This window comes from Sus scrofa, chromosome 12 (assembly GCF_000003025.6).
Source record: "Sus scrofa isolate TJ Tabasco breed Duroc chromosome 12, Sscrofa11.1, whole genome shotgun sequence".
In the NCBI taxonomy this organism is placed as follows: Eukaryota; Metazoa; Chordata; class Mammalia; order Artiodactyla; family Suidae; genus Sus; species Sus scrofa.
The window spans coordinates 33,103,160-33,126,829 of NC_010454.4; the positions used below are offsets into that span (position 1 = coordinate 33,103,160).

Here is a 23,670-nt window from a genome sequence, read left to right on the forward strand (position 1 = left end):
TGCACAGAAAATGAATGTTAGTATCTTCATTCTTGAGAGGCTGAGTGACTGTCTCCTAGACAAGCCTTCCTGGGCTCCCTTGACCCAGGCCCTCCTCTGAAACCCAGGGTGGACAGGCATCTCTCCTTATCCTTTTTTTCTCTTTCTCTTTTTTTTTTTTTAGGGCCAAACCTGCAGCATGTGGAAGTTCCCAGGCTAGGGGTTGAATTGGGCTGCAGCTGCTGGCCAATGCCACAGCCACAGTAAGGCCAGATCCAACCCTCATCTAAGCCTACACCACAACTCAGGGCAATGCCAGATCCTTAACCCACTGAGTGAGGCTGGGGTCACACAGAGACAATGTCAGGGCCTTAACACACTGAGCCACAGTAGGAACTCTCCCTTATTTTTTTTTAAGGATGCCACATTCTTCCTAGGACCACCTGGCCCACTTTCACTTGGCCTCCCAATTCCTGCTTCTGTTGGTCTTTGATAGTGTAACCTCTGGTTCTGGGGGTTGTGGGCAGATGAGGAGCACAGGGGTACAGAAGTTGCCGCCATGAGAAATGCCCCCTTGGCAGGAAGACCAGAGGGTGCCACTGGTACTAAATTAGGGCTCTTTTTCCAGAGCTGGCCTCAGGCAAATAATCTCTTTGACAAAAGAAATAGCCGAGGTGAAAAATTGCTGGGTGTTTGTGTTTTTATCCATTTATCTGTTCAAAGAACAGTGAATGTTCTTGAAACTGACAATACTAACAGCCCTAACCGAGCTAGAATACAGACAGGGACTTGAACCCATGTGCTGGACTCGAACCCAGCCTAAAGCCAGATTGGGACTTGAACCCAGTTTTAAATGAGAATCACCCACCCATGTCTGGACTTACTGAAGTTCAGGTTCTTCCTGTCTCCGTGCAGAAGGAATTCAGTGAGAGACAAAGTGATCGGCAAGAAATAGATTTATTAGGATAGGACGCTTGTGAAGATGCAAGCAGGCAGGTAAGGAAGCTCTAGCCCCAGATCTGGTGGGCTACAGTTTTATCCTGAAGTGGGGGTTGGAAAAGACTGCCTCGTCCGCTGTTTTGAGCAGTAGCTCCTCCTTAGCATCTGGTCAGGTATGCATTTCAAATCAGCAGAAGGGCAGTCCTCAAACTGCTGCCCTTGGCCTGAATCTGAATGCAGGCTTCATCCCATCCCCTATCCAATGACCAGAGGCAATTCTCGCACCTCCTTTAGTGAGCAAGCCTGCTTTGTGCTGATGGCTTTCTTGAGCAATTATTAACTTAACCTGATCTCCCAAAGTCCCCCAGGTTTCCCTCTGTGGTCCCTTATTGGGACTTCTGCAACTACCTGTGCCGACTCCATCCCTATCATTCTGATGCTGGATTCACTAAGAGAAATAAGAGAGGGGAACCTCTGCTTCTCTTCATGTAGATAAAGGACAGGAGACACCACGGAAAGCAGGCTTAACACAGATGTTTATTAGAGCAGAAAAGAAGAGAGAGAGAAAAGCAAGGGCCAAAACCCCTGCAGCCCCAAGCGGCATGCTTCAGGCCTCCAAATAACACCTCTCCTTTCCAGAGGTCCCAGCCCCAGGAAATATTCCCCTCTGCCCACCCTTTCAAATCAGGAGGAGGGCCATTGCAGGGGAGGGGGGGCAGGGGTCTAGGGTTTAAGCTATTGGTTTTAACGAGTTGTGCAGGTTAGTAAAATGAAGTAGCGTAAATATTTGCCATCAATCCCCAAGGCAACCTTTGCTGTGCCCACAATTCACAAGGTCTGAAGACATCCATTCCACAGCCGAAAAATAAATGAAAGAAGGAGCCTCATCCAGTTTCAACAGTATCCAGGCTGTTGTTTTACCAAAATGTTCTTTGCTGGAAAAGAACCAGAAAATAATGTTAATGTGATGATGATGCTGATAAAGAAGAAGGAAGGGGGAAGGGGGGAGATGAGGAGGGGAGGAGAGGGAAGGGAGATGGGGGAGGGGAGACGGGGAGAGGAGGGCGGGGGAGGGAGGAGGAAACTGCTAGCAAGCTGTCCTTTCCCCCAGTACTACCTAGCACGTGCCAGGGCAGCATTATTTTCCATGCCGTGACTTTGTCTTTAATGTTCTTAACAGCCTCAGGCAGAGGAACTCTTCTTATATTTTACCGATGAGGAAAGTGAGAGAGAAGTTAGGAATTTTTTCAGAAGTGGACTCGCCATCGGAATGCTACCTGACTCCAAATTCCAAGTCCACACTCGTGCCTCCAGCCACTACTTTCTTGGCTTCATCGTAAATGGATGTTGCCTGAATGGAGGCCTCCCCAGACATCTCCGTTTGGCAGGAGCAGCCTCACCACCACCATCACCACTTCCACAGCCACCAGAGGTGGCGGAGGCTGCTGCCCTGAGGCTCCCTTAACCCAGAAACCTCTCCTCTCACCCAGCCTGTCCCATGGAGCTTAGTGCCTCTGTTCATGGAACCATTCACTCTGTGGAGTCATCATTATCCCAATCTACAGATGCAGAACTAGAGACTCAGAGAGGTTAAGTGACTTGTCTGAGGTCACAGAGCATGAACACAGAGAGCTGAACCCAAGCCTTCCCTATTCTAGAGGCTGAGCTCCACAGTTTTGTGTTCCAGAAGAAGCCACACCGGGGCTTCTGGTGCTGAAGGACAAAGGTCCCTGGTGTCAAGAGCTGGGGGCGGGCGGGATGGGGGTGGAGGGGAGATGTGGGGGGAGGGGAGCCCAGGATACCAGCTGTGACCTAGAACGGGGCTCCAGAACAGGATGTCAGCTGAGCCCCCACCCCCACCCCCAACCAGCCCTCAGAAGCAGAACTTCTGTTCCACTCCTCTCAATTTTTTTTTCCTTTTTTTTTTTTTGGCCAGGGTGTGCAGCAGCTTCATGTGGAATCCCAGTTCCAGACCAGGGATTGAACTCGGGCTCCAGCAGTAAAAGAACTGAGTCCTAGCACTAGACCACCAGGGAACTCCCTCCTCTAGCTCTAGGCTAATGGCCCTCAAGAGGACCGTGTGCCCCCACCTCCACACACACACACACACACACACACACGACCCAGCAGTACAGTCCACAGAAAAGCATGCAGGATTTGGAGTTGGCAAAAGACAAACATACCAACCACTGCCCAGAATGAGCTAGTAGCTTTTTTTTTTTTTTTTTTTTTTTTTTGGTCTTTTTTTGCCATTTTTGGGGCTGCTCCCATGGCATATGGAGGTTCCCAGGCTAAGGGTTGAATCGGAGCTGTAGCCCCCAGGGTACGCCAGAGCCACAGCAATGCCGGATCCGTAACACACTGAGCAAGGCCAGGATCGAACCCGCAACCTCATGGTTCCTAGTCAGATTCGTTAACCATTGAACCACGATGGGAACTCCAGTGAGTTAGTAGCTTAATCACGCTCTGCGAGGTCTCCTAGAAAACAGGGTTAGAACTCATGCCCGGCAATGACACAGGGGTGTTAAGAGGATCAGATGAGGGGTTTTATGAGATGGCACCCTGAAAATTATGAAGAGCAATCCTCTAAAGGGAGTGTTCTCTGTCCATTCACAGCAGCACAAAATAACAAGGGTACAAGATTTCTCTGAACCACAGATGGTCAACTACCCAGTTATACCCTCCTGCTGAATCCACACAAATTACAGAGGAGAAATAAAACTCACTGGCTTAACCTCTGAAGGGATCTTGCTGTGTTATCTAGCAGAATTTGGAAAGGGGCAAGAAGATGGATACAGATGGAATGCGGGATGCAGCAAACAGCCTCAGGAAGGAACGAAGGTGCGGAGGTGGGGGTGCAGGCTGGGAACATGGAGCCCAGCAGTTCAAAGGGACCAAAAGGGCCAAGCCAGGGCAAGAGGTAAGACAGGGAGGGCTGGGCAGACTCCCAGCCTGCAAGGCTGTGGGGAGACAGTAACGTTGCTGATGCTGGTGACAATGGTGCTGGTTGTGATGGATGTCACTGATCAAGCCCATGGAGGCTGACCGCCCCCTGGGGAGACCCAAGCCTCAACAAGCCACATTTCCCCAGAGTTGTATTTAAGAGGGAGCCTTTCTGGGTGACAAATAGAGTCACATCCCTCCCCTACTTGGGACCTCTTGGTGACTCGTAGGAGTCAGGCTCCCGTGTGTGTCCCCAGTGGTCCTCTGGACCTGCCCCCCCACCTTGAACTCACCACTGCCCAATCCCTAACCAGCTAACCCACTGGTTCCCCTAATGCTGTGTTCTCGAAGGCCTCATAGCCATGTCCGCGCTGTCCACCTCTCCCTCCCCAAAACAGAAGGTCTGGGAGAAGGAACATACCAGAGGCTGGTTCTGAGCTGCTTACACAGGATGGACCACATTCCTGTCGCAGTGGGGCTTGCAGTGAGGGTTCAGCCAGTGCTCCAGGAACTGCTCCTCAGCACGGTGCTCCAGGAGGAGCAGGTGGTGCATGTACTCCTGTCAAAACCAACCAGCATTGAAGAGAGATTTTTAGGCACAGTGACGCCAAGCTGCCAATGAGTGGGGTCTGGCTGTGGTTCTGAGGCCGGGAGCAGCCAGGGAGAAGAAACCTCCACGCCCTTGCTTCTCTGCAGGGAAAATCAGTCAGACAGACCCATTTGTGGGCAAAATAAAGAAATGAGACAACCTTAAGTGTGTATCCATGGGAACTCATAGACTCTACTGATGGAGAGTTACAGGAAGTTTGGCAAACAATGGGTTGCCTACAATCCAGAAATTTCACTCCTTGTTCAAACCCTAGAGCAGTGGTTCTCAAACTTCATCAGGCATAAGAATCACCTGAGGGCTTGTTAAAACCTAGATTGCTGGGACCCCATCCTCAGAGTTCCTGATTCAGTAAGTCTGGGATCAGGCTCCTGGTGAATTTCTAACAAGTTCCCAGCTCATGCTGATGCTTCTAGTAGCTTTGAGAACAAGAGCAGCCCTTATATCAGAAGATGTGTATAAGAACATTCACAGCAGCAATAAATGTGTAGGAGCAAAACACTGGAAACATGTCAAATATCCACTGACAGGAACATGGATAAATAAATTATGGTTGGGTCACATGGTGGAATATTATACAGCAATGAACATAAAATTAATTACAGCTCATACAACAACATAGATGAGTCTTAGAAATAGCATGAGAGTGAAAAGAGCAAGTCCAAGAAGATGACATTTATAGTTTAACAGCATGTCTATAAAGCTCAAAACATGCATAACTAAATATATCATTTATGGTGGGACATATTTGTGATAAAATCATCTTTTTTTTTAAGGTGAGTGATAACTATAAGCTGGAGTTGTTATGCTATTATCAAACAGAATAAACTTTAAAGCCCCTAAAATGTTACTAGGGATAAAGGGGCATTTTGTAGAAAACTGCCTGGTAGTTTCTTAAGATGCTAAACAGAGTGTCAGCATATGACCCAACAACTATATAGACGAGAAAAATGAAAGCATATGTCCACACAAAAACGTGGACACAGGTGCGCACAACAGCATTATTCCTCATAGCCAAAAAGTCAAAACAGGAATTCCCTGGTGGCCCAGTGATTAAGGATCCGGCATTGTCACTGTTGTGGTACAGGTTCGATGCCTGGCCCGGGAACTTCCAAATGTGGGCACAGCCCCACAAAATAATTAATTAATTCAAGGAGGGAAGTGTTACTTCCCTTGTCTTAATCAGTCACAAAAGTCTCTTCTTTCCCCCCATACCTTGTCTCTCCATCCCCTGGTACAAGCAGAGAAGTGGCCGTGGGCACTGCCCAGACTACTAGCAGTAGCCGGGTGCACATCTGGTCATGGCCCCACATGGTGAGGGGAGCATCTTTCCCTGGAGGGACCACCCTTGCTCTGCTCTTGGATTTTACGTTCTTCTCTCTGCCCGGAACACCCCTCCCCCTCTCTTTTTTCCTATCTCACTCCTGACTTTTCAGCCCTCATCTTCGGTGTTTCTTCCTCCAGGTAGCCTTCTTGGATTCATGTGACCCCAGAGCTCCCTGGACTTCCACCGACACAGCGCTGGTTACTCTGTTTAGCAGTGACCTCTCACTGACAGTAGGGACTTAACTGGCCCACATCAGATTTGGTGGAGTGCCATGTGTGTTGGTTCACATGTTGGCACATGAACTTGATGTGTCCCTCCAAAGATTCTATTATAGAAGTGATTTTTAATTTGGAAGATGTATGTTGTGAATATTGCCCTGAAATACATTTGGGTGCTGAAATTATGGGATGTGAACCATTGCAAAATGTGCATGAAACAGTCCATATAAACAACCCAAAGCTACAGGCCATTAATCAGAGAAGTATCATTTCACCTTGGAAGAGAGTAGTCATATTGAGTAATATCTCTATAGATATTACTAAAAATCCTAAATCATGAAAACCCTCCTATGGTACCAGTAAAGCTTTAATAGAAGGTCAGTTGAGAACGTTGAGTTTTAAAGTTTCAAGAAGGAGTTCCTGTTGTGGCTCAGTGGTTAACGAGGAACAGTTAATCAACTGTCCATGAGGAAGCGGGTTCGATCCCTGGCCTCGCTCAGTGGGTTAAGGATCCTGTGTTGCCGTGAGCTGTGGTGTAGGTTGCAGACGTGGCTCAGATCTGGCATTGCTGTGGCTGTGGCTGTGGCACAGGCTGGCAGTTACAGCTCCAACTCTACCCCTAGCTGAGAACCTCCATATGCCACGGGTGCGGCCCTCAAGAGACAAAAAAGACAAAAATAAATAAAGTTTTAAGAAAATCCTCTAGGAAGTACACACCTATTCTAAACATAACTTTTTAAAAATTTTAATAACTGTGCAAAGGAATGAATTGTGAGGTGTCCAACTTTCCTGAAATGGTTTTTCCCTTCCCCCAGGGACTCAGGCAGATTGAAATTATTTGATTATCATCATTTTCATTTAACTCATCAAAATGCACCCTGTGTCCTGGGCAGGGAGTCTCTGGGGCAACCAGGGAGGGGGCGGATGGTGGGAGGGCTCCCTGTGGGAAGCAACGAGCATTCCCCAGCAGCTTGATGGACACATTTGTGTGTTTGAGGCTGGCTCCTGCCCTGCCTTGCCCTGTTGGAGAATCTTGAGCCAGAAGAATAGAAATTGGAAGGAACAGGAAGACTATGCAGAGTCTTGTAAATAAGGAACAAAGCTCATAGCTTTACTTAATCAACTGTTCCATGTCAGCGGCTCAAGGACGGAAATACATTGCGGTCTCGTCTGCATGTTTGCCAGGCAATGTGGTGGAGAGGTTAAGAGGTTCGGGTCTGGATCTGGATCAGGGTCTGGTTCAAATCCAGACCCTACCAATGTTATTGCTTTACCTCTCCAGCCTCAGTTTGTCCATCTGCAACATCGGGATGACACTGGCACGTCTTTCCTGGGTTGCCAGGATTATACGATATGAAGCACACAAAGCCTTGTGCCAAATCCACAGTGTCCGTTTTCCCCTCTAAAACACCTCCCTTCACCTGGCCCTCTACAGTGAGAGGCTGACCTAGGTAGGTGAACTGCAACCACAGACCCTTTTGTCCTGAGGCTTCCAGTGAGGTTTGATGTCAGCGGCACCAGCAGGGGAGAAGAGGCAGGAAAAAAGAGGCTGCAGCTTGCATTCCCCTGGTACCTCCCCGAGGAGGTTGGCTGTCTCCCTCCTGGAAGATTCAGCTCCCAGAGGGCTGTCCTTCCAGTTGCAGGTTCCAGAAACCACACTCTCCTCTTCCATCCTCATGCCTCCGGGCTCTCAGCTCTGCATCCTTTATCGTCTCTTGCGGTTCACCTTCATCCTGGCACGTCTTTGTGAAAAGTCTCTTTAGGAAGCGCTCTTCAATTAATTTGGGTTGCAATTAGATACGGAGGATCTGAGCATGCCTGGAGGTTGTGGATGGGGTATCTCTCCCAGGAACTGGTCCAGAGGAAACGTTCAATAAATACTTGCTGAATGAGGGAGTAAAGCTACGGTCCTGGAAGCGTGGTCTGTGCTTCCCTCAGGGGTCCGAGATGTCAGACTATTTTTCAAACATATATGAAGACATTCACCTACTCGGTGTGTGCAATGGTGGGTAAAACTGATGCCTGGACATCAGTCAAGGCAGCGTCACCTAACGACCCTAGTGGCCCTGATAGCCTTCCTCACACTTGCAGTTAAAATAGATGAATAAAAATAAAATACTCTTTCAATGCCAGTTCACTAAAGCACACCCTGGTGAAGCCAAAGTGACTGATGGGAAGCATCGCAGACAGCATTTCTGCTGCACAATGAAGTACAACGATTTTCTCCAGGAAAAGCACCTGGGCTTTTGACTGTTGATGACAAGGGACGAACGAGGTATGTGTGTTTTATGTGCATGTTTGGCAGATGTCTTCTCAAAATGCCTGAAGTTGGAGTTCCCGTCGTGGCGCAGTGGTTAACGAATCCGACTAGGAACGATGAGGTTTGGGTTCGATCCCTGGCCTTGCTCAGTGGGTTAAGGATCCTGTGTTGCCGTGAGCTGTGGTGTAGGTTGCAGACACGGCTTGGATCCCGCGTTGCTGTGGCTCTGGTGTAGGCCAGTGGCCTTGTAGACCCCTAGCCTTGGAAACCTCCACATGCTGTGGGAACGGCCCTAGAAAAGACAAAAAAAAAAAATGCCTGAAGTGAGCCTGTCACTTCAACAAGACAACTGACAGCACCTGTTACTAAATAATAAATTCAGGGAATTCTCATTGTGGCTCAGCGAGTTACGAACTTGCCATAGTGTCTGGGAGGATGTGGGTTCAATCCCTAGCCTCGCTCTCTGGGTTAAGGATCCAGCATTGCTGCAAGCTGCAGCATAGTTCGAAGATGCGGCTCAGATCTGGTGTTGCCATAGCTCTGATGGAAACCACAGCTCCTATTCAACCCCTAGCCTGAGAACTTCCATATGCTGTGGGTTCAGCCATAAAAAGGAAAAAAAAAAAAGTTTCAGGCTTGTAATGGGAAATTAGAACTCCGGAAAACTTTATATTTGCAACCACGAACCTAACAGCTTCCCAATACTTAAAAGACTATCCCGATGAGATCAGTGGTGATAGAAAAAAATGTCACAACTGATATACAGCATGTATATACTTGTTATAATTACATGCTCATTTGCATCTTATTCAACTGGCTTTTGATGAGAGTGACGAAGGCGTACCTAGTGTGGGGCTTAGTGCTTTGGCACGTAGTAGGGACTCAATAAAACTCACAGAAGAAACATACAAATGAGTGAATGAATAAATGACATGACTGTTCTCTCTCCATCATCTTGCTAAATTCTCCTTGGGAGGTTCCTGGGCATCTGTGTCGATCAGCTCATTACAATGGCCCCAGCCAACTGTACATAAAAAGCATCAAAGAGGAATATATATTTCACACTCCTAAATAAGGGCTGAAATCATTGTTGAAGAAAAACAACCAAAACAGACACACACAGAGAAAGAGAACGAAACAAGCCCTGGTTTCCATGACATTTCACTATTTATTTAAAATGTTAGGGAAATGAATACGCCACAAAGGCCTAAAAGCGATCATTAGTCAAAGATGAAAAGCCAAACTGCAAATCTGCTGAAAACCACAAATTCAACAATTGCGTTGGCTGAGTTAGAAATGACCCAGCATTAATGATAATCTCAAATATTCCTGGATCAAGAAAGAAGGAGAATATGGAAAAATAAGTTTTCATTTTTTTTCATTCCTCTCTTCACGGGGGGGAAAAATTAAAGCAAAACAAAAGCCAGTATCTGTGTTCCATGTCTGATGCCAAGTGTAGTGATTTCAATAAATAAATTCTCAGTAATTAGAGCAAAAATTGGAAGGGGTCCTTTATGACAGCCCTGGAGAGGTGTGATGATGAAATGAAATACCCACTGGAAACTGATCTAAGCTGAGAATCATAAAGTGGACAGTTAATCTATCAAGGTGGGATCTTTTTCCAAGAAGGAAAAAATCCTTCCCGTGACATTTGCATGGAATTAAAGATCCATCAACATGCGGATGAATTATTTGGGGTGAGCTAGAACGCTACTACTGGGAGCCACCAGAAGGCTTAGCCCTCAAGGAAGGCAGATCAAAGACGTGTGGCGTTTATACCTCAGTCACTCTGAACTGGTCTTTGAAACCACAGGGAACAAAAGGGCAACGGAATTATTACATACATTTGTCAAGGAGCTGAATATGCAAGCGTATTTTACAAAGACTGCTCACAATAAGCTCATATGATTTATACTTGCCCAACAAGAACATTCCCTCAAGGAACACAGGCTTACAAATACAGTCACGAAAGACATAATTTTAGCTCGGATGTCATCTTTTTTAGAGAATTTCCATGGTTCACCCCAGCAGTTGGCCACCATTTCTTTCCTAAAATTTGGGATGACTAAGAAATTTAACGAATTTAAGGGAAGCAAAGAAGAGTTCTTTGAAATAACCTCCAGATTCTATGGTTGAGTTATGTCCTACAAAATTTCTCTGGAGAGAAGAAAAGAAAGGGATGGAAATAAGTATACAGAGTATTTAGTAAATGGCAAGCACTGTGCTTGGTGCTGGGGACCCAGAAGTGAAACAAATCTATCTGCTCAAGCGGTTTAGAGCAGTCTAGAAGAAGAGACTGATGGTTTTTTGTTTTTTTTTTTTAAGTCAGAAATAGCAAATTTGTGGGAGTTCCCATGGTGGTTCTGCAGAAATGAATCTGAATCTGACTAGGATCCATGAGGACGCAGGTTCGATCCCCGGTCTCACTCAGTGGGTGAAGGATCTGGCATTGCCAAGAGCTGTGGTGTAGGTCGCAGACTCAGCTCAGATCTGGCATTGTTGTGGCTATGGTGTAGGCTGGCAGCTGCAATTCCGATTTGACCCCTAGCCTGGGAATTTGCATATGCCACAGGCGTGGCCCTAAAAAGCAAAAAAAAAGGGGGGCGGCAAAAGCAGGTGCTATGAGAGAAGGCTTTCAAACACACCATCATTCCAGACAATCTGCTTCTCCTCTTAGGTTTCTAGTGACAATGAATGGCACTCAAGTGTCCACACAGACACCCACAAGTAATTTTTGATCCCTCCTCCTCTCTCACTGTATCCATTCCTCCAGCCTGAGAACTACCATCCAATTTAAGCATCCATAATCATGCTTACCTTAAAACTTCTTTTAGAACATTTTCTTGGGGATAAGAATATAAATTATGTTTTTTAAAAACTTTAAGAAAGCAATATGATGACATATACTAAAAGCTTGGAAAGTATGCATCTCTGGGGATCCAGGAATTTATCTTCTGGGAATATATCCTGAGCAAATAATTCAAGCTATTAAAAATACCTTAAGAACAAAAATGTTTTGCGTGTTGTTCATAATTTTAAAAGAAGTAGAAATGGAGTTCCCGCTGTGGTGCAATGGGATCCACAACATCTTGGGAGATCTGGGATGCAGGTTCGAATCCTGGCCCAGCACAGTGGGTTAAGGATCTGGCGTTGCTGCAGCTGTGCTGTAGCTGGCAACTGCCGCTCAGTTCTGATCCTGGCCTGGGAACTTCATATGCCACAGGGCAGCCAGAAAAGAAAATAAATAAATAAATTTTAAAATTAAAAAAGCAAAAATAGTAGAAATGATCTAACAAAAGAAGATAATTCACTATGGGTATGATTATAGTTTATAATAATACAAGGAATTGTGTGTGTTATACTATTAAGAGCAAAACTAGGGTACAAAATTGTAGGGTGTGATTATACTTTTTTAAAAAAACACAAAAAGACTGAAAAGAACACATCTCAAAAAATGGCAATGCTGTATTTGGGGAGAGGGAATAGGATTACATCTGATTTTCTTTTCCTCTTTTGACTTGTTCTTGGTTTCCAGTTATTTGTAATAAATATACATGTTTAAAATTTTATGTGTAATTACACAAGTAGCATATGAACGTAGTGTTGCAGTTTAAAATTTAAACATCAAGTGTTAAATGCCCTAGGTCATCAGCAATCTTAGCCTCCTTAATAAGATGACACAGTTAACAGTCAACTGAGCATATTTTTAGAACTTTCTCTAGAAATTTACATGTAGATAGATGTACCTATATAAACATATGGTATTGTAAGTGAGTACCAGGAGGAAGCAGGACCAACTTGGAGGAGACAGAGAAAGTGACACTGAGACTGAAGAGGAGGTTACCAGGTAGAAATAATGGAGAACAGCACTACAGGTACAGGTACTCACGTGTGAAAAGCTACTGAGACCAAGGAGAAGAGGCATATTTGAAAAACAATGAGAAGCTCCAGGTGGCTGGAACTGAAAAGTCCTTGAAGGAGTGGCAGGAAATGGCACTCGGTGGTGGCTTGGGACTGGTCTGTCTCTCAGACCAAGACACTTAGTCTTTATCCTATAAGCAGTGAGACGCCAAAGAGGGTTTTGTTTTGTTTTATATATATATGTGTGTGTGTGTTTCTTGCCTTTGTCTTTTCAGGGCCGCACCCGTGGCACATGGAGGTTCCCAGGCTAGGTGTCTAATCGGAGCTGTAGCTGCCGGCCTACGCCAGAGCCACAGCAACGCGGGATCTGAGCTGCATCTGCAACCTACACCACAGCTCATGGCAACGCGGATCCTTAACCCACTGAGTGAGGCCAGGGATCAAACCCACAACCTCATGGTTCCTAGTTGGATTCATTTCCACTGCACCATAATGGGAACTCCTTGTTATATTTTAAAAAGTGTTTATTCAGCGGCTGCTTTGTAGAAAGAAAAAGAAGAGGAAGAAGAGAGGAGGAGGAGGAAGAAGAAGGAGAGCCATTGTCTTCACTGACAGGTGCTGCACTGAGTGCTTTGCATGCCTTTTCTCACAATACGCCTTTGAAGTAGTTTGATTATCACAGCCCACACTATAGGTGAGAAAACCGAGACTTACATGTAGAGTTTAAGCAACTTGGCCAGGATGTGATAGCCAGTCAGTGGTGAGCTGGGATTCAGATTTGGCACTCTGCTGTCCCTCTCCTAACCCTTCTCTTGTGTTGTCCTTGGTGAAAAGTATATAGAATATATTTATACACATAGATAAAAAATTGAGTATACTGGACTGAGTAGTATCCCCCCAAATTTCATGTCTACGTGGCTCCTGGGAATATGAACTTCTTTGGAAACAAGGTCAAAGGGATGATGCTAGGCCTTAAATCCAAAGACCAGCATCCCTAGAAAAAAGGAATTTGGACACAGGGATACACAGGGAAGAAGACCATATGAAAATAGGCAGCTACAAGCCAAGAAATGCCAAAGATTTCCAGCAACCGCCAAAAGCTAGGAGAAAAGCATGGAACAGATTCTCTAAGCTTCCAGAAGGAACCAACCTTGCCAACTCCTGTTCCAAACCTCTAGTCTCCCAAACTGTTGTCCATGGTTAAAAGTATATAGAATATATTTATATGTATAGATAATATAGTCTCCCAAACTGTGAGAAAATAAATTTCTGTTGTTTCAAGCAATCTAGCTTGTGGTACTTTGTTATGGCAGCCTCAAGACACTAATACACTAAGTAACAGCAAAAAGTATGAAAGTTAAAATATAAATTTTCCCCAAATCTTATCACAGAGAAAATATTGTCATTGTTTGGCAACATGTCTCCATGTACATAACCAGACAGAAGAGTAGATGGGTGAGTTTTCTCTTAAAAGTTTATTTCCTTCCATTTTGAAAGCTGTGCACACAAAGTCTGATAATATCAAGTGTTGGCAAGAGTACAGCAAACCAGGTATTCTTACACACAGCTCTGGTGGATGTTGGTAAGTCAATTTGGCAATTTGGCAGTACCCATTTCAACAGGAAGTACATAGACCCTCTGACTCAGAAATGTCATTTCTTATCACTGAACCCTACAAAACATACATGCGTGCAAGGATCTTCATCATTGGAAATACCTAAAATGTCCACTTTCCAGGAAGGGCTAAATAAATATGGCATAGCATGTCTCAGTGCATGTGGGCTGCTATAACAAAGTACCACACACAGCTCTTACAAACAATAAAAATTGACTTCTTACAGCTCTGGAGGCAGAAGTCCAAGATCAAGGTGCCAGCATGGGCGGGTAAGGGCCCTCCTTCAGGTCGCAGACCTCTTGCTGTATCCTCACACAGCAGATGGGCCAGGGAGCTTGCTGGGGCCTTTTTTATAAGGGCAGTAATCCGATTTACAATCTGTGAGGGCAGAGCCCTCAGGACTAAGTACCTCCCAAACACCCCATCTCCTGATACCATCACTGGGGAGTTAAGATTTCAACATATGAATGTGGGGCGTGGGGGTGGACACAAATACCCAGACTATAGCCTAATACATTCCTCCTAGGCCTCCACCGAAGATAAGCTGGAACAAGGTGTTCCCTTTGTAGCTCAGCGTAAATGAATCTGACTAGTATCCACGGGGACGCAGGTTCCATCCCTGGCCTCACTCAGTGGGTTAAGGACCCGGTGTTGCCATGAGCTATAGTGTAGGTGGCAGGATCCTCCATTGCTGTGGCTATGGTGTAGGCCAGCAGCTGCGGCTCCGATTGGACCCCTAGCCTGGGAGCCTCCATATGTCACAGGTTCGGCCGTAAAAATGCAATTAATTATTAATTAATTAATTAAATGAGCTGGAACAAGATGTATTATTGAGTGAAAAAAAAGCAAGTGGCAGAATAAACTCAACCCTGCTCTCCATACAGCCCGAACTGCATCATGAAGGGCATGGAAGCCTGACACATTCAAGGCACAGTAAGGAGGCCATTGTGGCCGGGGTGGACCGGGTTGGGAGTTGGGGGCGTTGCCATAAAATAACTGTGCCAGCTATTTCCTGCCCCAGGGAATCTCAGGGTGGGGGCCTCACTACCTCCCCACCTGCCCTCTCTCTCTCTGATCCCTCATCACATCCCTCACCTCTGGGTTTTTCATCCTCTTCCTCTCCGGCTTCCCTGCCCCCTGCACTCAGAACCCCTTGTGCTTTTTCCCCAGCACCCAGTCCCCTCTTGCTCTCTCCCCACCCTCACTGGGACCTTACCTTCCTCCATCAAGGGTGCCAGCACTCCCACTCTTCTGGGGTGGAGGCCAGCCCTCCCCACAAGGCAGGCACGCCAGTGGTCTTTTCAAGGCATGGTTCTGTCCTTCCTGCCACCCCAGAAAGGAAGGGTTGCCGCATCAGCAAGATACAGGCTGTCAAAACAGTCCAGCCCCCTGGATGTGTGGACTCGGCTTGTCTGAACCTGTTTCCAAAACACCTAGCATCCCGCAGACACAAATGTCTGCCCATGTTTAAGCCGAGGGTCAAGATGATAAACATGGCTTCACAGATGCTCCTGAGAAGAGAGATGCCTGCAAATTTTCACATTTGCTTTCATTTTGAATTCCTAATACCTCCCCAAGCACCGTCCGTTTACTCTCATCAACGTTCTCTCCCCTCCCTGAAAGTGGCAGAGGGGAGAAGCAAAATGAAATGACCCACTCAGTCATCTCGAGGTAATTCTGAGTTAGTGGAGACCACATGAGTCTCAAGGCTCAGCTCCCAAGGGCACACGCATCCCCAGAGATCGCACCTCTGCTCGTCCATCTCAGCGCCTCTGTCTCCAGGCTACCACGGCAGGAGATGCAAAAACATGTCCAAAATTGTAGTTTCCCAATGCTGGGAAGTGAAGGCCAGCATTCACACACCCCAGCTCTGATCACAGCATTGCCCCACTGCAAATCCCCTGGTGGCTTCCACAGAGCACAGAATGACAGTCTACTCGCTGTGACTGCCAGGCTTTCCAACCTGGCCCCCAGATACTCGAGTCAAGGTCAAAAGGGAGGAAACTGAAACCCACGGCTTCTGAAAAAATTATCCCACAAAACACACAGGCACACACAGAATCACACACACACCCATACACAAACACACACACACCCCGTCATACATATATAGTCATATACATACCCATCCACAAATGCACACACACACAAGCTCATACACCCACACACACTCGCATACACGTATAGTTATATACACACCCTGCACAAATGCACACACATACACAAACACACACCCTCATACACAAATACCCTCACACATGTACAGTCATGCACACACCCATACACAAATGCACATACACACACACTCACCCATGTACAGTCATAAACGCACCCATACACAAACACAAGTGCACACGCACACATACACACACAGACACACACAATATCTGCCATCCTGAAAACACAGATGATCTAAACAGATGATTTGCACAAAGAAAGAAGGAGGGTAGAAGGTGGGGGGCAAAGGTACAGAGCAAGTAGGTGTGGTCCCCATGGCCAGAGGTCCCACCTTGTGGCCTCCTGGTGACCTGCTGACAGGGGTGGGGTCACTGCGTCCAACACTCACATTCAACAGTGATGCAGGGGATGGTTATGGTGTCAGCTGCTCAGTTAAGAAGGGTGAATCAGCTCTTTTTATCTAACAGGTGGTTGGTTCCTCTCAGTCAATCACTTATAAGGAAAAGTCAACAATGAGACACAAGGCGTTCCGTCATGGCACAATGCAAACGAATCTGACTAGGAACCATGAGGTTGCTGGTTCAATCCCTGGCCTCGCTCAGTGCATTAAGGATCCGGCGTTGCCGTGAGCTGTAGTGTAGATTGCAGACGTGGCTGAGATCTGGTGTTGCTGTGGCTGTGGTGTAGGCTGGCAGCTGTAGCTCTGATTAGACCCCCTAGCCTGGGAACATCCACAGGCCGTGAGTATGGCCCTCAAAAGACAAAAAAAAATAAAATAAAAACAACAACAACAAAAAAAAAACAATGAGACACAAGGTGGGATCAGGTCAGGCACCCAGGGCAGGAGGCTGGGCACAGCAGCAGCAGAGGGGGAGGGGTTGCAGAGACCCCTCCATGAACCCCTCCAGGTTCTCCAAATAGCCCCCACCCCCTTGCCAAGCCCCCATCCCCCTGCCAGGCTCCTTTCCCAATAGCAGGTTGGCGCCAAGAATATGGTCACCCTGAAGCTCTCTCCAGACCCTAGAACATGAGACTGAAGACAAACTTTCTAGCCGGACTCTGGGCCAAACCCCGCATTTTACGGAGAAAACTGGGCTCCAGGAAAAGGAGAGGACTCATTCTCTGTCCAAAGTCCAAGGCCACAACCAGTCTGCACAGACTATGCCCTGGAATCACACTGGGGGGAGCTCTCTGCCCACCTCGCTCATCCCTGTGTTGCCTGTGAACGCCTCATCCTTCAAGCCTCAGCTCCATGGCACCGACTCCAGGAAGCCTTCCCAGCCTCCTGCCTCCTTCCTGTTGGAGCTCAAGGCCCTTTTTCAGACTGCGTGTTCCCGACAACCTGGTTAGAGAATTGGAATCAGGCAGCAAGGCTCTGGCTCGTCGTCTCCATGCAGTAGACTTGAGCACCTCAAATGAAAGAAGCCTGTCTAGCCTACGTCCTCAGTACTCAGCGATGTAAAGTGTAATTAAGTGCCCATCTTGGTCAGCAGGGAGAGCTCTCTGTTCACACTGCCTGCCCCTCTCAGTATCGCTCTCTGATCTGTATCTAAACAACTACCCCGTTTCCTTTCCAGACCACTCAGTTCAACACTCAACTGCTTTTTTTTTTTTTTTTGCTTTTTTTTTTTTTTTTGGTCTTTTTGCCTTTTCTAGGGCCACTCCCGCGGCACATGGAGGTTCCCAGGCTAGGGGTTGAATCAGAGCTGTAACCACTGGCCTATACCACGGCCACAGCAATGCCAGACCCTTAACCCACAGAGCAGGGTGTCGAACCCATGTCCTCATGGATGCTAGTCAGACCACTAGCATCCCTCATGGGCCAGGGATCGAACCTGTGTCCTCATGGATGCTAGTCAGATTTGTTTCCGCTGAGCCACCATGGGAACTCCAGGAGTGTGTTTCTTAACCTTGGCCATATGCTGGAAGGTTAAAAATCGGATGCCTGGGTCCCCTTCCCAGAGGGGTGGCCTGAGGTGTGGCCAAAGTGTTGGGTGGGGATTGGAGGGCAACCCCCTGCCCCACCCAGGTGACATTGATATGCAGGTGAAGCTGAGAACCATGAGGGCCAGGCCTTCTGGGAGAGACCTGCCCCATGTGACAGCCACTCCAGGTCCAGTTGGGAACGTATTTAGAAAGCAATTGAGTGTTGGGAGTTCCCGTCATGGCTCAGTGGTTAATGAATCCGACTAGGAACCATGAGGTTGTGGGTTCGATGGATCCCTGGCCTTGCTCAGTGGGTTAAGGATCCAGTGTTGCCATGAGCTGTGGTGTAAAGAACCAGCGGTGATCAAGCCTATATAAGATGATCCAAATCAATGAAACCCCAAAAGCCAGATATTCAGGAAAAGAGCAAAGCTGGAGGCAAGCCCAAGGGTTGTCACGGATGAACGCAGGTGATGCCAGGAGCCGGGAAGAAGGAATGGTCAGAGAAGGAGCTTCCAAAAGTTCTGGGCAGGGAAGGATACCAGAGGTGTTTGGGGACAGAGTTTAGCACGGTGGGTAGCTGGCCTGGGAGGAGGAAGGGAGCCAGAGCTGTAACCTCCACACCCACCTGCGGCCAGCTGCCTAAAACGCCTCCTTATCCACCCCTGCCAAGGTTGCTGCTCCCCATCAGAGCTGGGGATCGGGGGGAGCGGGGCACAGGGCCAGATGCTGGCCGAGAAAACACTCGGCCCACCCTGGAGTTGATTATATCCTGTCTCCTGAGCACCTGGAGGGGGCTGCTGCTTCGGAGACCTTGAACCAGCCTCCACCCCCCGACCAGGGCCCCGAGGAAGAGCCTCTGGAATTGGCCTCCAGATGTCACCCCCAAAGCATAAGCAGCCAGTTGGAGCGCCCCCTGGGACAGTTGGGCTCAGCATCCTGTTCCTGGCTGGCTCCCTCACCCTCCACCCAGCCCCCTCCCAACCCTGGTGTTCTGTGCTCTCAACCCCACACAAGTGGTTCCCAATATCGCCTCTCCTTCCTTCTCAGCCTCTCAGGATCCTCTGCCTCTGGCCACCTCTGAGCACCAGCTCAGACTTCAATCCTCTTCTAAATGGTTCTCAAACCATCTGTTTATTTTATTTTATTTTATTTTATTTATTCATTTATTTTTGTCTTTTTGCCTTTTCTAGGCTGCTCCCCAGGCCTGGGGTCTAATCAGAGCTGTAGCCAACAGCCTACACCAGAGCCACAGCAACGCGGGCTCCCCGCCACGTCTGTGACCTACACCTCAGCTCACGGCAACACCAGATCCTTAACCCCTGAGCAAGGCCAGGGATCGAACCTGCAACCTCATGGTTCCTAGTCAGATTCATCAACCACTGAGCCACAACGGGAACTCCCCAAACCATCTGTTTAAAGCCCACATCTGCACGCCCCCATCTGAAGCATCCTTTGACTGTTCTCCACTGAACACAAGATGAAATCCTATGTACCCTCCTGCCCTGGCACCTGCCCACCTCGCAGCCCCTTACCACCCTGCGCTGGGAGATGCAAGCCACCTCTGATTTCTCCTACCAGAGAGAACAACGCCTTAACAGCCCGAATCCCTGGCTTCATTTCTAAGCCGCTCTGTGAAATAGCCATTTGCTGGCTCCTCTGTGTCTGCCACCACCTCTGAGCAGAAACCCAGGGGACCATCTGCAGCCTCAGCCCCCTGCCCCCCTCCCTGGTACTTCATGCTCAAGTACTGCTTGCTGAGTAGTATTGGGTGTGCCTTGCCATGAATTATTTTATTCTCAGAAAGTGGTTGTTCTATGTTATTATTTATAGTAATATAATTAATAATATTAGTTACCCCCTTTTTATAGTTGAGCATTCTGAAGCCCAGCAATGTAAGGAAACTTTCCCAAAGTCACGCAGTTTAAAAGTGGGAAGATGCAAACCCAGACGGTCTGACCCAGAGTCCGTACCCTTCCCCACTGTGCCACACGGCATCATAACGAGAGCCTGTTACATGAACGAATCAGACTATCCACGTGATTCTGCAGGGAGCAAAGGTCAGCACTGTGGCAGGTCCTCTGGGCCTCGATGCAGAGACGCAGGGAGCAGAGGGTCAGCGTGGAGCCTGGCTGAGGCAGGCACAGGGTGGGTGGGAGACCAGCCTGGGCACAGACACGTCTTCGCACACATGCTGACTTTCCCCAGGGGGCCCTGCTCCTTACCTTCCGCTGTGTGGGGTAAAAGTACCAGGAATGTTAGCACTTCGGTCAGGGGAGGGGGCGACAAGCCAGGGCCCTGGAAGCCAGCGTGGCAGGGTCTGACACAAGTCACAAAATGAAGGCAGGGGTGGGGGTCCGGGTTCAGAAAGACCAGGTGGACACCATGAACCCAAGGGGCAAGATGAGGCCCAGGGCCAAGGTCAGAGGCAAGAGGCGAGGGCAGAAGCCCACCAGCAGCAGAGACAGAGATTCTGCCGCCCAGACAGAGCAGCACCGACCGGGGATGCTGGTCCAGCTCGCCCGATGCCCAAGGGAAAAAGGAGAAAGCCTCAGGGCATGTCTCCCTAGCACCACATTCAGGGGTGACACCCAGCAGCTCACTGGGGTGCCTGGACTCCCAATGTCGTCCCCATAGTTCCCACTTGAAGGACTGAGAACAGTCAGGGAGCAGAGCTGGCACCTCGGGAGGAGGAAAGGCATGAGTCGGAAGGTGGAATCACCCTGCACTGAGACGCTACGGCATGTCCACCGCGCTGGGCTGGGACCAGCACCCCATCTGGTTTCCTAATGAACGAGCTTTCAAACGTCTCCCCTCCTTCCAACAGCCAGAGCCCAGAGCCCAGAACTCACCCGCATGGGCTCATCACGGAACCCGGGTTTGCTTGGCCTGTCCTGGCGCCGGGATCTCAGGAGCTGTTTGGCCTGCTTTTCCATCAGAATCGGGGAGGCCCCTGGAAAAGTCAGGAGGGGACCTTAGGGACGCCGGGGCACACACATCCCTGCTCCGTCTCACGGGCCAAGGCAAAGCATTTGCAAGTTCAATCTGGGTCAACACACAAAGGTTCTTTCACGGGGACCTGTCCCAAAGGAGGTGGCATTCCAGAGGCTCAGGGAAGAATGTTTAATTGTTTCTGATATTCTCAGAGTCAAAGCTGCACAGCTGCAATTTATTTACCTACTTCGATGGCCTTTCCTTTAAAAGGGGGTGCTCATTTCTGGACACCTTCTTTAGGCTGAAATACTTCTGAGGCCATCAGCCAAACTGTTATTTTTTTAAAAAGCAAATGTATAGGCATTTGGGATTAACAAATACACATTACTATATATAAAATAGACAACCAACAAGGGCCCATGGTATAGCACAGGGAACTCTACTCAATATTCTGTAATAACCTATACGAGAAAAGCATCTGAAAAGAATGAATATATGTATTTTCGTATATATGCATACATACACATGCATATATATCCATATCTTATATTTATATAACTGAGTCACTTGGCCGTACATCTGAAACGAAGACAACCTTGTAAGAAAGCTCTACGCCTCAGAGTTCCCATTGTGGTGCAGTGGTTAACGAATCCGACTAAGAACCAGGGTTCGATCCCTGGCCTTGCTCAGTGGGTTAAGGATCTGGCGTTGCCGTGAGCTGTGGTGTAGGTCACAGATGCGGCTCGGATCCTGTGTTGCTGTGGCTCTGGCGTAGGCCAGCACCTACAGCTCCGATTATACCCCTAGCCTGGGAACCTCCATATGCTGTGGGAGTGTCCCAAGAAATAGCAAAAAGACAAGAAAAAAAAAGAAAAAAGAAAGCTCTACGCCAATAAAATAAAAAATAAAATAAAAATTTTAAAAGCAAATGTGTTCCATGTATTTGAATGCTTAAACCTGGAAAAACTTCTGGCAATGGAACATTTCATTCTTTGTGAACTGGTGCTGCATTTACACATGTTGAGATATGGAACAGACCCATAAATAAAGTTTTGTAATCCTCTATAGAAACCAAAACAAAAGTATGTGTTAATTTAATAAATATGTTTCTTAAAACATACTTTCTTCAGGTCTCTGGTCCGTGTGTTCCTTGTCTCTTAGGGTTAACTTTGGTGAGATTTTTTTTAAATTCCCAACACAGTAAATCAAGTTAAAGTTGTTATTAGGAGATGCCCTGTGACAACAAGACTCTATCAACCTTGAGAATCACACGTGATCCTAAAAGTATAGTATCAGAGAAGACAGTTTCATAAAAGTGTGCTGTTTAGATAACCACCCACAAACTCTGACAGATACTGTTATCATAAAAATCTATCAAATGTTGATGATTTCAAACTCTGAAAGACCATATGTTTAAAGATTTATCAGCCTTTTTGAGAATTAGTGTTTCAGACTTGTTTTTAAAAAAAAAAAAAAAATGTATCCTTAACGACAGTAATCTGGGAGCCTGCTCTTAGAAGAGAGAAAAAAGCAGCATCGGAGTTATTATGCATGGCATATTATTTGAAATTTTCAAAAAATACTTCTAAAAGCTAAAATAGACGTACTCCAGTTGAGTTGGGGAGGTTGAAGCTCACCTGAGAAGACAATCAGTAAAGCCAGAGACAGCGCAAGGACCAGTAACCTCTTCATCCCGCCGTGGTCCCTCTTTCCGCCTGTTGCAGAATGAATCCCGCGCTACGAGCCAGCCTCCTTAAGGGAACCCACATCCAGCCTGAAGGCTGTTTCTGCTTTGACTCACAGCTCTCAGGGCATGAGGCTAAACGCATCTGATGCTGAGTTTTCAGTATGATCACGAAAATATTTTCCTCTGAATTCTTACAAATTTTCATCCTGAGGAAGGAAATTAACCCTCGGTCATATGCCAGAGCTTGAATTGGAGAAGCAACACAGGACAATCATTTCACCGAAATAGATGTATCCAAATATCATGGACTATTTTGTGTTTATCTGCAGCTTCAATTTAGGTTCCTACTGTTTCGCTGAGAATTTACGGTATTTTTCAAAAGCCCACTCAACGATCGAATCTGACCTTCCCAAATTTTGGAGAGAAGCAGGGGAATTACCAAGGGGACTAATGAGGGGGGAAGTGTTTTTTTCAGGTGACCTTGGAGCCAGACAGACCAGGGTTCACATCTTTCTACATGTAATCTTCAGGCAAGCGCTTACCCTTTCTGAATGTGAGTTTCCTCGCCTGTACAAAGGAAATAACTGTACCTACCCGTGAGGTGAGATTGAGGTTGAGGACTAAGGTATGAACAGCACTGCTCGGCGTTATCCACCTTCCTTTTACAAATAAGAAAGCCAAGTTCAGAGAGGTGAAAGGACCTCCAAGTTCACACATTATGTAAACGTCGAGGCAGATTCTTCTTTAAAGCCTGGCACTCTTTCCTTTATGCTCCCAAAGGAGTCTTGTGCAATCTGCCATCAGGAAGCCTCTAAGCTGCCTTCCTCCCCACGTAAGTTTATTTGTATAAAGAAAATAAAATCTCGGAGAGGGGAATGTCGTGGCTCAGTGGTTAACGAATCCGACTAGGAACCATGAGGTGGAGGGTTCGATCCCTGGCCTTGCTCAGTGGGTTAAGGATCTGGCTTTGCTATGAGCTGTGGTGTAGGTTGCAGATGAGGCTCGGATCTGGCGTTGCTGTGGCATAGGCTGGCGACTACAGCTCTGATTAGACCCCTGGCCAGGGAACCTCCATATACTGTGGGAGCAGCCCTAGAAAAGGCAAGACAAAAAAAAAAAAGAAAGAAAGAAAGAAAATCTCAATCAGCTGCAGTCTTTCTAAATTCAAATCACCAATATATGTTACATAAATCATT

The 23,670-nt window shown here is 47.3% G+C and overlaps 1 protein-coding gene across 1 annotated transcript; it reads right to left on the reverse strand.

Moving 5' to 3' along the window:
* C12H17orf67 (chromosome 12 C17orf67 homolog) lies at positions 1,411 to 22,640 on the reverse strand. The gene is made up of 4 exons (XM_021066322.1): positions 22,425 to 22,640; positions 20,706 to 20,806; positions 4,283 to 4,420; positions 1,411 to 1,853 (listed from the first exon to the last, which is right to left on the reverse strand). The coding sequence occupies exons 1-3, from the start codon at positions 22,477 to 22,479 to the stop codon at positions 4,304 to 4,306; spliced, it is 273 nt and encodes a 90-aa protein (XP_020921981.1). The 5' UTR covers positions 22,480 to 22,640; the 3' UTR covers positions 1,411 to 1,853; positions 4,283 to 4,303.

Bases quoted from the DNA above. Each gene is read 5' to 3' on its own strand.
- C12H17orf67 (XM_021066322.1), bottom strand. From the start codon at position 22,479: ATGAAGAGGTTACTGGTCCTTGCGCTGTCTCTGGCTTTACTGATTGTC. The intron at 20,807-22,424 runs GTGAGCTTCAAC...TGACTTTTCCAG, and splicing joins TTTACTGATTGTCTTCTCAG to GGGCCTCCCCGATTCTGATG. The intron at 4,421-20,705 runs GTGAGTTCTGGG...TGGTTTTGACAG, and splicing joins TCCGTGATGAGCCCATGCGG to GAGTACATGCACCACCTGCT.